The 14,701-nt window shown below is 45.8% G+C and overlaps 1 protein-coding gene across 1 annotated transcript in view; it reads right to left on the bottom strand.

Annotated features, from left to right (window-relative positions):
• Positions 1–14,701, bottom strand: part of LOC115010539 (protein bicaudal D homolog 2-like) — a 42,228-nt gene that overhangs the window by 6,672 nt on the left and 20,855 nt on the right. The window contains 7 exon segments of the mRNA XM_029435157.1: positions 3,475–3,626; positions 4,126–4,674; positions 4,795–4,999; positions 5,094–5,368; positions 7,070–7,316; positions 7,409–7,623; positions 8,530–8,682. Of these exon segments, the coding sequence (XP_029291017.1) occupies positions 3,475–3,626; positions 4,126–4,674; positions 4,795–4,999; positions 5,094–5,368; positions 7,070–7,316; positions 7,409–7,623; positions 8,530–8,682 (1,796 nt within the window).

Genomic DNA, 14,701 nt, shown 5'->3' with positions numbered 1-14,701 from the left:
ACTTTTCAAGTTGGAGTGAGACTGTATCGCTTCAATTCATCTCTTCCACCTCTCATCTCTGTGCAAAATATATGACAACTGTCCCTCCACTGCTAAATATCACAGAGTGAAGCACTGCAACATTATCACCTGTCCCTAGTATGTGTGTGTGTGTGTCTAAGGCTGGACAGGTATAGAAAGTGGGTCATTCATATCTCCACTCTCCATCTCCTGTTGTTGTGCTGTTGTTCATTTTCATGCTTTTCTCCTTCACCAAACCTTTTCATTACCTTGCTCTCTCATTCATCTCTCTGAAAATCACTTATCTTGCCCCTCCAGTCTTTCCCCCCCCCCCTCTGTCGCTCCCTTGCTGCTGCCTCTGTCGGTCTGCCTGCGTCAGTCACTTTCTCTCTCTCCCAATCTTGGTCATCCCTACTTTCTGTACTGCTGACAAAGCAATCCAAGTGACATTCTCCAGTAATGAGTGACACATCTCTAAGAAGGGAGGGGTTGTTATGTTAGAAAGCAGCGCCTTATCCTCCAACGATGCCGCACTAAAACCTGTTCTAAAAGTCATTTGAATGGCAATAAAAGGCAAAATCTGAGACAGAAAAAAAAGAACACAACAGCAACCGCAGATGTTGTTGTTGTGGGTGGTGCTTCACGAGGGTGTGCGCCACGTGAACTCTGACCTTGCCAGACCACCATACAAAACATAAACCATACCCTCCCCTCTTATGCAGTTTGATTCCCAGTGGGACACACACCCAGACAAAGGGGATCAGTGCTGCTTCATTAAACCCAGTATGAGATGGTGGGACGACCCGGGAGTGGGGGGGGGGGTTTGAGGGTTCTGGTGCGCCTTCAGACGGCTCAGCCACTCTCGCATGGGGGGTGAGAGGGCGTGCGTTTTTCCCGGGAAAAAACAGAGAAGTCTATTCTAGAGGTCTGGACGGATACAATGGGAGCCTTTTTTGCCTGCTGATGGGATGTGGTGGCACAATGGCTGAGGGGGGCCGGGAGGCGGCTGCTGGCCTTTTGATGATGAACAGTCATCATATTCACACCGCTCACAAACACGCACTTTATCTGTGCTTTGCTGCGATTATTTATAGAAGCAAATGGCATTTGTGAAACCTCAACTACTGTAACATTCATGTAGACATGGTACACAATCAGCACAGCACACCCCAAAGCACAGAACAACACACACACTACCTCTTCAGCTGTTGTCTGGGGCTTGATTGGTCACGGTGGGATGAATATCATAGAGAAAGCAGAGAGGAGGCGGCAAGAGCAGAATGGAAGAAAGAATGATGGAGAGGGAATACAACTAACAGCAGAACAAGCAGGATGATTGAGGCTGTACGTTTGTGATGGTTTGACTGTTAATCAGTGTGAGCAGGAGTTGGGGGCATGTCCGGGCATGTCTTAGGAATGTTACTGTTAACGCTAGACGAGAAAGCGCAGCTGGAGAGGCACACAGACAGACAGAAAACATCCAACCCTGTGTCTCTCACTGAACGAAATACACTTCTCAAGTAACTCTAATCTATAAGGAGGCACAGACTGCAGCATGATGTCACACAAAGGATCCAACCAAAACCTACACGTTCTTTCAATTCCACCTTTCTTACCCTTTGTCAAAGACCACACATTTGTATCTGAGAGTTTTCCACAGCTCAGAAATCCACCTTTTACAGACAGAGTCAGAGAGGGGGGGGGGGGGATTACCATGAAAAATAGACTGTCAAATTATGCTCCTGTGGTGGGCTTTAACCCGAAGGCCTGCCCCTTTCCTCTCTTTCTTTTCCAGATAACTAGAGAACCGGGTGTTTGGCGATGAGGAAGGACAGGCGATACAAAAGGGGGGGGAGTGTGGGAAACCTTGCTCAGGCGAGTCTCCCAGCCTCTCAATGAGTCCCCTGACCCAGCTCTGTGCCGTATAGGACACAATTTACATACCAATACATGCAATACATCCCATAAACAGACAGAATGTTATTCATGCATAGGCACCAAAACACTGACAGACTACTGGGGTTAGGGCCTCAAGAACATCACCATCAGGGGAGGTGCTTAATTGTGCAAAATGAGGAAAACAAACGCATGGATGCAGATGGTAAACAGCAAGCTGTGATGTGTTGACATTATCTTAAGCCCCTCCAGCAAAAGAGGCTTAAAGACACAGACGTCTTGTAATGGCTATTCTTCTTCTTCACAGAAAATATGAGCTCACACCTTTCCAGCACTGCTGTAACAATGGCAAGGGAACCAACTCATGGGCCCCAAGAGGGTAAACATGATGTCATTAGTATGAGCAAGAAGCCCTGGTTGCCTTTGGTCCAAATGGTTTAGCATTACACACACATCCTCTAACCAGCTGGCTCTGCACACACACCGATATATGCAGACGGAGGGGTTTTCCTCCCGTCACTAATTGATTCGACACTGCAGGTACACTGCAGGGATTGAACTACTGTATGGGTAAGAAGAGGGGTGTTGAGCTGCCCACATATTTCCTGTAACCTTCGTTCTGTACCGTCCATCCCCAACCTCTTCTTCTAACTCTCCTCCCTCTGCACAGTTTGAGCTTTGCTGTGGATTGCGGAGGACTCTTAAATGCAGAAGGAAAGGTACTCTCAGCACCTCAACACAGCCATCTGGACCAGAGCTGATATATATACGGGACAAGGGGGCATCTTAAAAACATTCAGATAGACAAAGCAACTGAAAAAGAGAGTTGCCGATCCACTGGAGTGTAATCTTATATATTTACCAGGGCACATAAATCCACATTTCAGTTTCCATCTCAATGTAAATGTGTCAGATGATCACGTCTCAAAATAAATACAAGTGGCCTACCACTTATTTCCGTACCTTACCCAATATACCCACAACCACACACACACACAACAAACAAGCGGTGTGTAAGCACCGTGTTGAGGCGTGAATGTGTAATCCAGACCAAGATGAGGTGGGATTATGCACAGAACCTTTGACCGACTTCTCTTTGGAATCAGAAGAGATTAGTGAGTGTGTCAGCCCACACATACACACACACACACACACACACACACACACACACACACACACACACACACACACACACACACACACACACACAAATGATACCCGGATTAGATACCTTCTGTGCTCTTTAGACGGTATCAATGCTAGTATCCCTTTCTGAATGAGATTCTCAAAAACAAACAATACAAACATGTCATGTTGCAATAATACCACAGAGCCAACATATGGTGAACATGGATTACATTATAAAGATAATCTTTAGTAGTACCCGTTTATATGGGTTATAACAATAGCATTGCTGCCTCTGTAAACTACTCTACAATAGCACATCTTACGGGTTTATGTGCGCATGATAAGTGAGGTTTCAATGGTGCGTCAGATAAATGATTTGGTGTCTCTCATGAGTCTTGGAAGGCAGGGTGAGTGAAATATATTTTTCAGTGACCGTGGCATGTTTCTTACCGTGTGGCGAACATAGCTCGTAGAGAGGAAAAGGTGGCAGCGTCCTCCTTCAGGGCTTTGAGCTCATTCCTCAGTTTCATCATGGTCTCGGTTACCATGGCCTTTTCGTTCTCATACTTGCTCTTCAGATTGGCCAGAGCGACTTCAGCTGTCTGTGGGTGGACGAGAAGAACAAAAGGGTCAGAGCAGCTGGAAGGCATCAGGGTTGTATTTCCTGCCTCGTTAATATGGACCATATCACCTATTCCTTTCAAGTCATTAAAGCCCAGCAGCCTGTAGTTGTTATGGTCAGCTGCTGGTTAAAAACCCATAGGTGTGGTTTATGAGTGGCTTTCATGTCTGTGCTCTAATGGTCACTGACTAACCACACACGTAGTTTAAAGGGGCTACCAGAGCAACTGCAAACACACGGTGTCCGTGGGTTATGGTTCTTTGTGGCTGTTCCCCAGCACCACACAGATACTCTGGGCAGCTGACAACATGCTCAGTGTTTGTTATAGATCTTGTCTGCAACACATTTGCTGCTGCAACAGCTGAATAGACTGTGAAATACCCTCTTCTGTGTTTCAATGAAAACTGACAAATGTTTGGGAGTGATACCCACTTAGCTAAACCGACATTCTGAGTGCATAAAAAGACAAAACAACCGACCTGCTTGTTGGCCTTGAGGACAGTCCTCAGGGTCGCAATCTGTTCCCTCTTGGTGCTGAGCAGGGATTTCAGTTTGAGGATCTCCTCCATGCAGGCTTCCTTGTCCTTGTCGGCCACAGTGCCGAGCTCCAGAGAGGCCACCCTCTGGCGCGACAGCTCTGTCGTGCGGTCCACCGCCAGCTGCAGGTGCTTGATCTGGTCTCTGATGATGGCCACCAGGTTGTAGATGTTCATGGGCTCACGGCGATGGTCAGACACTGGAGAAGGCAGCGAGGAAACTGGTGAAGGAGTTCCGTCGCTTAGGTCGGTCTTACCAGGCTCAGGGAAGAGGCCCTTGGTGAGCAAAATAGGAGAGCGGCGGCCCCGGCCTTCTGGGCTGCTGCGACCACCCTTCCCCTGCTTGTAGAAGTCGAGCATGACGCGGTTGGGTGTCTCGTTGTTGCACATGCAGACGTGGTTGTAGAGGGTGGCCAGTTCTTCGCTGAAGGTGACCAGCTCGTCCTGTGCCACACTTAGACTACCCTGGGACTCGCCTGCCACATAGCTCAACTGAGGACACAGAGAGAGAGAGAGAGAGAGAGAGAGGTGTCAATTAGGCACGTTTCGGTCTTCATAAAAACACCAAATCTACCATTCATCAGAATATCAATATAAAGAGCAACATCTCACCTTGCGCAGCTCCTTCTCCAGCTTAGTGTTCTGTTCTTTCTCTGTCTGACTGGTCTTCTCTAGAGTCGCCAGCTTCCCTCCCAGCGTTGTGACATCAATCTCCAGACGGGTGCGCTCCTCTTCGTAACGTGACTGACAGGCCTGATATTCTGTCTTCAGAGTCTTCAGTTCCTCCTTCAACTCTCCCGCTTCAGATACAGGCAACCTAGCAAAGCAAGACCAATGGTTGAGAATATATAACGTTGACTTCTCCCCTCTTAAATTGACAAAATGTAGAAGTTGTCCCGTCTACCCTCGACTATAAGAAGACACGTACCTTGTACTTGCACTCCAGGATCTCAGGTCCATTGATGTCCACCTCGTAGTAGTCTCCGTCTTCATGGCTATCACGTTCTTTCTCGTTGTCCAATGCAGACTGGCGCTCCTTGCTGGCCTGGAGCTTGCGGATGGCGCTGAGGTTCTCCGTGAGGCGGTTGACCTTCTCCTGATGCTCGCACAGAGCCCCGTTAGCCTGCTCTAGCTGTTTCTGTGAGTCCTGCAGGGTGGACAGCAGGTTGACCTTCTCGCGCTCCATCTAGGAGGAGAGAGGCAGAGGCATGTGAGGACATCATACTGTATGTCTGTAATGAGAGTACCGTACTATCCGCTTGGCTTATTGCACATGTGTAATTTCACATTGGAATTTCTCAGTAACTTGATGATGTGAGAATAGATCATAAATTAAAATCAGCGGATTTTCTGTCATGTAGTAACTCTACCCACTATCAGGCTCGTGTTGCCAAGGTATGTGAGGCTCATTGCCCAGTAGCCCAGCAGAGTCAGGATGACCTTGACAATTTGCTGGACTGGGCTCAGCTCAGCGCTGGCAAAGTCACTGGGCAGGTCGCCTTACACACCAGCACCCAGTTGTGCAGATATAAGCACCGAGCTATTTCAGAAGCTGATCTATAAAGAACTTAAAAGTATCATGTACATGCTGATCTGCATACATTTTCTACGAGTGCGGAATATATGATGATGATTCATTTAAAAAAAGAGATGGAAAGTTTGATTGAAGACGGCTTGTCATGTTGAGGAGCTCCCTACTTAACATTCCTTTATATCACATATCACACATTAATATTCAAAGTATGAAGCATGCTATTGTATAACGCATGATGCTTTGTCACACTTATAATAAATATATGATTAAATAAGTCAATGATGTTTTCACACATTTACAACATCACTTAAATTCTTACTCCTGCGGCACCCATACTGGATGTTGTTATACATTGCCAGGGACTAATAGGGTGACACCCAAAGAGCAGACATCTAGGATCGATCGTGGAGAACCTGATCAATAGACTGAGATGAGGTTGCAGAGGAACAGAGTATGGCTAAATGAGTGAAGGAAGCTTTTTGTTTGCTCTGCTCTGATTCCTGCCTGGAATCTGTGGAATGACCTGGTAGGAGGCTTCAGCAGGCAGTATGACACGCTGCTGGGTCAAATCAAAACACACAGACTTGTCACAGCGAACCAGATTCACCACAATAGTCAGGCTGAGAACCAGAAGGGTTCCCTTAGCAGGGAAGCATTGAGGTAACCTTGACTTCATTTATCCAGCAACTGTGTTTATGTTTGATTAAGGAAGGGAGGAGGAGAATCCTTAATCCCTTAGACCTCAAAACAACTACAGGTTCCCCATACTTTCTGGTAACCATGGTGTCAAATCAGGGGTGGCCTTGGACTCATGGGGAGATAATCAAGCAGATGGCAGGTCCAATGGTGCCACCACCCGCTGCCTCGCAGCCGAGTTGAGTCTGAAGGGTGTGTGCGTCTCCCCTGGATTAATTTTGCAGAGGATTTAGGTCCCTGCAGCAGCCTGGGTCAGGATCTCCTGACTCACTCACTCTTTCAGACACACCTCCAACCTACTCAAATACATAGTACTGTTTTGTGGTAACTACTGTCAAGTTTGATTTGCATCCTAGAACATATAATAAGCAAAGACATCTGACCAATCTATTCCCATATCATTAATATCTAGAGGAATAGACAAGGAGCTTTATTTCCCTCGACATTCATTAGCTTGCTATTGATTCTCTCTTCACTGAATACACTGAAGTGAACACAAACAAGTCATTAACATCCCAATCTGTAAGATCGACTTATCGATTGTTACTCGTCTGTAGAATGGATGGTTATAATCCCCTTAAAAGTGCATCATAGAGGTCAGCGATGTCTCCAACTGTTCACTGACAAACAATGTTTCCATGGTGGTTAGAAACAAACCTGCATCAGCTGCTGTTTGAGCTTCTGGATCTCTGAGATGTTAAGTTCGCTCAACAGGTCGTCCACTAGGCTGGGCACGGGACGGCACAGCTCTTCCTTCTTGGGCGCGGAGATGCGGTTGTCGTAGGTGAGGGCATTGGCCAGTTTGGTGAAGCCATTCTCAAATCCGTGGAGAGCCTCGTCGTTGTTGGGTTCAGTGGCGGCATCATCGCCGAACTTGAGACCATCCAGAGAAATGCTGAGAGGGCTGAAGGGGGAAAAGGGGGGAACAGTGTGTCATTAAGTGTTCTTTACAGTGTTTGCTGAGGCCTGTGAGCACCTTGTTTGTGTGCTTATTACCTGTGACAAAGGGTGTCTCCAATGTTCATGTAGTGGGACAGCTCTTTCCTCAGGGACGCCTTCAGCTCACGCTCAGTCTTGATGGTCTCCAGGGCCTCACTAAGCTGACGCTCAGCGATCTCTTTCAGTCGGATGGCATCCTCCAGCTGGCTGTTAAGGAACTGAGTGTCCTCCTCTTGACGACGGATCTCGTGCTTCAAACCCTCAAACTCCACCTGGGTAAAGTAGGTGAGGGAACACCTTCAATTAGTTTTGAATTTGCAGAGAATTAAACACAGCAAAAATGCAGCTCAGATAGAAAATGAGCCGTCAGGCTGGTTCATGTGTGGCAAAGCAGCTGGATCAAAAAGAATGGGATTATACAAGATAATGTTAATTTAGAACATATCCGTTGAATTTCCCTTTCTAATTAGTTTCAAGTTAATTGGATTTGGGAATCCTTTTTATATTGGATGTTTAAAAGGTAGGAGCCGCTTTTGTTTGGTTTCAAGCCTTCTGTGATGAATATAGAGAACATAATCCAAGAGGACAAGAGCATATGGAAAGAATTAACAAGCATAAAAGCTTACATCAAATGGAAATATCCTACATGGAAATTCAGCTCCGTTTTATGTTTGCATAACATCTGTTTATTTATTTTCCTCCCACTCACTTTACTGCACCCAGTAAGTGTGTTTTCTACCATGAAGTGTTCGAATATTTGGTCTGAATAGTGATAGCGGTAAAAGAGTAGGCAATCAAAAAAAACAAAAGGCAGCCGCTTATCTCTTTGCTGTATCAGAGGATGTTTTTATTATCGTGATTAAATCAGAATTTCAAAGCTCTCATGCTTCTTTTGGTTTTCTAATCAGTACATGAAGGAGACATCAAACTGAGAGCTGATGAGTGGGAGGGTGAGGGCCTGTAGGGCTACTAAGATGTTGTAAGATAGTATATAGTACAGTTGTAAAAGAAGAAATACTACTTTGATGATATGCCGGAAACTACCAGTTTAATTAAGCTTTACTAAGAAGGCTGCATGATAAATAAAAAAGCAGCAAAGGCATATTAAAAAGAAGGGGATGTCTTGCTGCATGACTCAAACGCTGTGCATCAGAGCTGCAGCGCTGTTTCATCCTCACCTGGCTCTGCTTGAGCACGGAGACCTGCTTCTGCAGCGAGATGTTCTCCTCCTCCAGCTCGGTGTAGTCCTGCAGCAGACGAGCCTCCTGGAACTTGTACTCCTTGATGTCATCACGCAGCTGATTCCTCTGGAGCTCCACCATCTGGCTGTTCTGCAGACAGAAGGGGAAGAAGAAGAAGAGCTGTCAGTGACCACTGCTTCAATCTTGTTTGACTGAATGTGTGAGACACGACGATTGATTGGATATTGTTGCTTTGGTTTAACTGTTATCGTCACGTTGGCTCTTTAACACTAAAAAAAAAAGAGAGAGAGATCCCATCTGGCCAAACCCGTCGTGTCTGTGCCTGTTCGTGTTTGAGAGGGAGGTGCCAGGTGTCTCTCCGGGCAGTGGGCCACAAGTGTGCCTGCCTGCCAGCTCAGATAGCACCAGGGAGACTGAAGCCTACTTATCTCTCTCATGGTGACAGGCATTCAATGGCCGGGAAGCACTGCAATGGTCTAATTCTCTATAGAGGAGTTAGAATTGGCTCGGTTCTCTGCACACAGGGATACGACGAATAATCAGAGCAAATTGTAGAAGTAAATAGTTGTGCAAAAAGTGTCTGCATTTCAGTTTGTCTATTTTCGGTTAATATGTGCTAATAGTACGAGTGTGTTTCAGGGAGGAAATAAGCAATGTGATCGGGGAAAAAAATGTATATTGCATCAAGTTCAAGCTGCTCATATAGTGTAAATGCAGCTGGTTCTCTCTTGCTGCTCAGGAAAGGCATCATTAATTATATAAAAGGTTAGAGAGGTAAGAGAAATGCCCTTCCCCCACTTGTAGACTGTGACACAAACTGAAGGATCTGATCAGCCGTACTTGGCCACCTGTGTCTTTACTACCTCGTCTATCGTCCCCCCGTTTAGCCACTATCCTCCCACCCCTCCCGACAAGCTCATCCCAAAACCCCACAGGACATTTGGGTGGGGGGAAAAAGCTCTGAAGTAAGAGGATACTCGCTGAAGGACAGTGGGCCTCACCCTTTATGAATTGAATAAATGAACATTCACATGTGTGTGCACGTAATATGAGCAAGAGTGAAATAGATCTCCGTGTTCAGCACTGTCTTAGCTGACCTTGAAGGTTTGTTCACACACACACACACACACACACACACACACACACACACACACACACACACACACACACACACACACACACACACACACACACACACACACACACACACACACACACACACACACACACACAGCTAGTGTTGTTATCTCCTGATCAGGTGCAGAATATGTGCACATATGTGTGTGAGACAGTAAGAAAATAACAGAAGTATCTAGACTCAGGTTAGGATTTGTGTGTGTTTGTGGCTGTGTCTATGTGTGGGATGTGTGTGTTTCTCTCAGGAGAGTTGGCGGACATAACCTAACACCAGCAGGGACAATTAGCCTCCCAATCCCTTGCCAGGTGGCCCCTTCCTCTCACACTGTCACCGTGTGGCCGCATCAATCCCTGCTCTCGGATCATCTCAACGACTACAGGAGGTCAATCCTTAGAGGCTTTCACCGTGAAGACTTTCTCATGTCACCACGGCCTTCAGACTGAATACACGTCAGCAACATTACTTACTGAAACAGAGAATGAGCTGGTGGTGACAGGGTTCCTGGTGGTTAGAGACACCTTTTAATAACTACACGGGTCGTTGGTTTAATCCCCATTTGTGCCCATTAAAGACAACTTCTTAGTCACATAGTTTCACAACAGAGTAAAGTACTACATGGTAATACAGCTTTATTAATAAGCAGCAATAATTCACGCTCTGTTATCTCACTAATGTGACTCAGGAGACTATCACGCAACAACAAAACCAATTTGTTTTTTCGTTACTCTCTATAATTTGAATTTACTCAGTTGGCTTACTGGGAGAGGAATTCACTGACAAACATTATGTTGCTGGATCCCCGCTGATGAAGAGTACACGCGCCTCGTTTGCTCTTTGCAATAATTAATCACTATGTGCAGAGCTGAGTTGAGGCTGACGTTTGAAGGTGCATTAATATTCATCAGGGGGTTTTGCGCATGTCTAATGAGCGTGGGTGTTTGCTGTGCGAAAGCCCAGATGTTGCTGCATTACTGAATAATGCATGAGCTTACAATACAGATCAGTCCGACCACTAAGCCTCTATACAGCGGTCCTGACTTCTGAGAGAAGTCTGAATTAAAGCAACAACATTAAAGAAGGGCTGGAATCAGACAAACCATTCAAAGATTCAAATATTCTGAGATTCAGCTTTGGAGAATCCAACATGTATACAATTATTGTGTTAAGACCTTCAGTATAATCACCACACTGCTGGAGTAATCTGTTTTCAACTCAACAAAGCTGTGACAGCTGGTTGTTCAGGTCTTTTCCTGGCCAGGGTTATGTGCCTCAGCTGGAGGGTCAGTACTGTTTGGTCCCGATGAATACAGGCCGCCACTGAACCCGATTATGATCCCCCTCCAATCTGATTAAAATGCATACCGCGGCTGTGACCTTTCACCTCGTTTCCACCTCCTCTGCTGCACTGAGCCCCTCAGACACTGGGGGTGGGTTTACACTGCTCTGCTGTTTGACAGAAGCTGATTTGAGTAAACTCATCAAGGTTTGCGGTGGCCATGTGCGTCTCTTTTGTGAGCGTCAATAACATTTAATCATGGAGGAGCACACGCCTCTCCTGGGAATCTCTGTGTGTGTGTGTGTGGCTGGTTAGATACTGGGTGTGGTATTTTGAAGGCCATCTGAGGTGCCACCACAAGAGAGCTTCTCAGTGGGAAGCCTTTCATGAGCATGAGCCTATATGTGGTTAGTGATGACCCCCTGCCTGCTGTCACTACAGGTGACGTCTGGACAGCTGCCTGCCCACACACACACACACACACACACACACACACACACACACAAAGTGGGTGCTCGTAAAAACCCTACGTTTTACTGGCATACCAGAAATCTGCAGAATAATAGTTTCAAAGTACGGCGAGGACTGGTGCATGCACGTGTATATGCATGATGAACGTCATACAGTGCTGCAAAATGTCACGAGAGCACACATTTCTGTGGGTCGGAGCTTCTTAGGACCGTGCTGTCGGAACTCTTTCACTTTTAACGATAAACTGCTTTTGACAGTACACTGAGGCTGAGCCTGCTTAAATCTCACTAAAGCTCTGAGTAATTTCTCAATGTGTTTGAGCCCCTATAACCTCTACTTATTGAGAAATAGCTGCATCACTGAGTAAGCCACGGTGGCAAAGTTTCAGGCTTAACACAAGTCTCCACAAGTGTAGATTAGAAATGTTTTAATGTTTTGTTAAAGGCTCTGCTCCGGTCTTAATAACTCCAGAGAATTTTCTAAGTATGCATTACTGCAATTCCATATTTACTAGCTTTTCCCCTCCGGTTTAGGTCCCTTGAAAGTGCTGCACAGACTCCCAGATGACTGTATTATTGATATAATAGTAGAGACAGGCTCAATATGAATACATTACTATTTTTTTTAATCCTCTTTCTTCTTTACTCTCTTGCAATCTTACTCTACTGACCTCAATTTCACTCTCCAGCCTGACCTCTTTGCACTTCAGTAAAATGCACATGCACTGAATTTCTTCCTCAAATGACTATTCCTACAAAGTGCAGAGGGTTCCCAGATCGAATGACACCACGTGCAGGTCAATACTGTTTTTTTCCCCTCCTCTTTCTCAGCTTCTCTTTCCAATACCACTGGCCTCCATTTTGCCATCTCACCAACATTGCTGCTCTCATATTTCCATCTCCCACTTCCTCCTCCATGTGTGTCAGTGTGCTTTTAGAGGCCATGTATCAGTCACAGTTGAATTCCCTTCTCTTACTGAGTTCCATCATATCCATCTATCGATCTATCAGAGGATAGTGGACAGGGGCAGCCATGTTCTGCTTGTAGATCTCTGGTGATGTCGTCTCCAGAGAGAACTTTTGATCTTCATTCAGCCAATGAGAAAACAAACTTTATGTGTCCTGTAGGCTCTGAAGCACGTCAAGGGCACGTCAGCCCGAGTTAACTCTAACTCTACCAAGCCGAGTACATCCCGGGATTACCTTCCGGAGAGACGAAAAATTAATCACTGATGCACCACAGTTCAACCCCCCCCCCCCCCAGTATAGGTTTAGACAGAGCAAAGGAAAAATTAAGCTCGGGGGCCTATTGCCACTGTCAGAGTCGAGAATGTGGGTGAAAGCAGATCTGCTTTTATCCTCCTCTTCGCTTCTATTCAGCCTACCCATTATGGAGAGAAGACACAGTCAAGGTCACACTTTTCAATGAGACAATTCAAATCTAAAAAGTGAAAGGACCCTTGTGTGGCTGATGGTGCTTTGCCCAGTGTGCGACTGTTAAAAAGCCCACAGGGTGATAGTGTGCCTGCATGCCCTTAACAGTGAATTAGTGATTTGTTTAGGTCATTTGGTCGAGACATGTGCATGTGAGCACATTAGCCAAAGTGAATGTGTAGGCCTGTTTGTGTGTGCGCTGTTGATTTATTAGGATCCATTGATCCAGCACGGAAAACCTCTTTGGTGCCATGAGCCAGGGGCTTAAATCAAGATCGACGCACTTTCAGAGCTTTCTTAAAGCCAATACCAAAAGACAAATATGATTAGGGATCAATGGCACGTCTTCTAAATGTATTTTAGAGACGCACTCCTCTTAGGGGCTAAACATAGCCATAAATCTGTGAGACGTGCTGATGAGGCAGCTATCTGAAGTGGGAGTAAGATTAGGTGAGGTTGGGTGCTGTGGCCACGTAACCCAGAGAACATCTGGAGGCTTTAGTCGGTCTGTGATTCACTCATCAGCAGGAGTAGCACTGGCTGGTGCAAAAATGGAAATAGTTTCAACCTTTTGTGTTTGTCTTTACATACTGCTCACCCCCTCCAACTAGCGCAGGACAGGAGGTGATCCGTCTAGGACTAAATGTCACAAGAAATAATAAGGTAGTCGACATCAACACCCCAGAGCCCTCTGGGAGTCCCATTGCATTAGTCTCACGTCAGACAATAATAACGGGGAACAAAGAGCAACCTTCCTTGGATCCCTTTACCACTCAACTCTGACCTTTCAATAATCAAGGTGAGACGTCAGCGCTGCAGTGACAACAGAAATCCTGCTCTGGTGTCCATCTGCTGCACTGAAATCATGCAGCGTTGCACTTTCATTTCTTCTCATTGCAACAACTACAAAAGGGCTCATGAGCTTTATATTTCTGCACTCTCCCGACCTCTTACGCTCATCCCATCGATGCAGATACTTCCCTCTCTCAATCCCCCTCTCTCCGCCAGGTGTTTAATCCAGCCAATTCAAACTGCACTTGAATTAAGTGGAAAGCCAAATGTCTGACAGCTCCGTCGACTGCGTCAACGAGGTGGAAAAACCAATCATGTTTAACATTTGAAAGGCCTCCACATTACGGGGATTGATCAGAAACACAACTAAACTAAACGTCTTCATCTTTGGCTTTGCTTGAATATTTCCTAAGAGGCAGGCAATGGGGATCCCCCATTATGTGATGATAATGGCAGCCATCACTGTAGGCACATTCCTCTCAAGAGATGAAATTGAATTTAATGAAGTCATGCCTATTAGAGTGCGCTGCCTTACAATGTTACTGGCTCTTTGTGGAGGTTTAATCCTGTAGACCGTAGCGTAGCAGTGAAATATGTCTTATCGGTGCTCGGGGCTAACATCTGATGCTTTGTAATGAAAGCATGCCTGGGAGGTTTGAATGTGATGTCAGTATCCAGCTGAAATACTGCAACTGAATGCTTGTGAATTCAATGATCTGTACAGAGACAAAAGCAATTTTACACTGAGAGAAGCTTCCAGATCTGGGGAATAATGACATTATCTAGTGATTGATATGTAAACTAACAAACAATCAAATGACATTCTGTAAGCCTGTCGCAAGCTGCCTTTCTGTACCGATCTCACGAAAGCTCCCACTTTACATGCATCTTAACTGTACAGAGGAACCATGTCGATATGCAGGAGCAAAAGAAAAAACATCTTTCAACCAAACACAAAAAGGCAACGGTTACAGCCCAACTGTCAGTTGCATTCCATGATTGTTCAATCAACCTCCTGACGTATTATGATGAGCCATG

This window comes from Cottoperca gobio, chromosome 7, assembly GCF_900634415.1.
Source record: "Cottoperca gobio chromosome 7, fCotGob3.1, whole genome shotgun sequence".
NCBI classification, from domain to species: Eukaryota; Metazoa; Chordata; class Actinopteri; order Perciformes; family Bovichtidae; genus Cottoperca; species Cottoperca gobio.
Note: the sequence above shows the minus strand (reverse complement) of the source record. Positions and strands in the feature narration are given on the sequence as shown.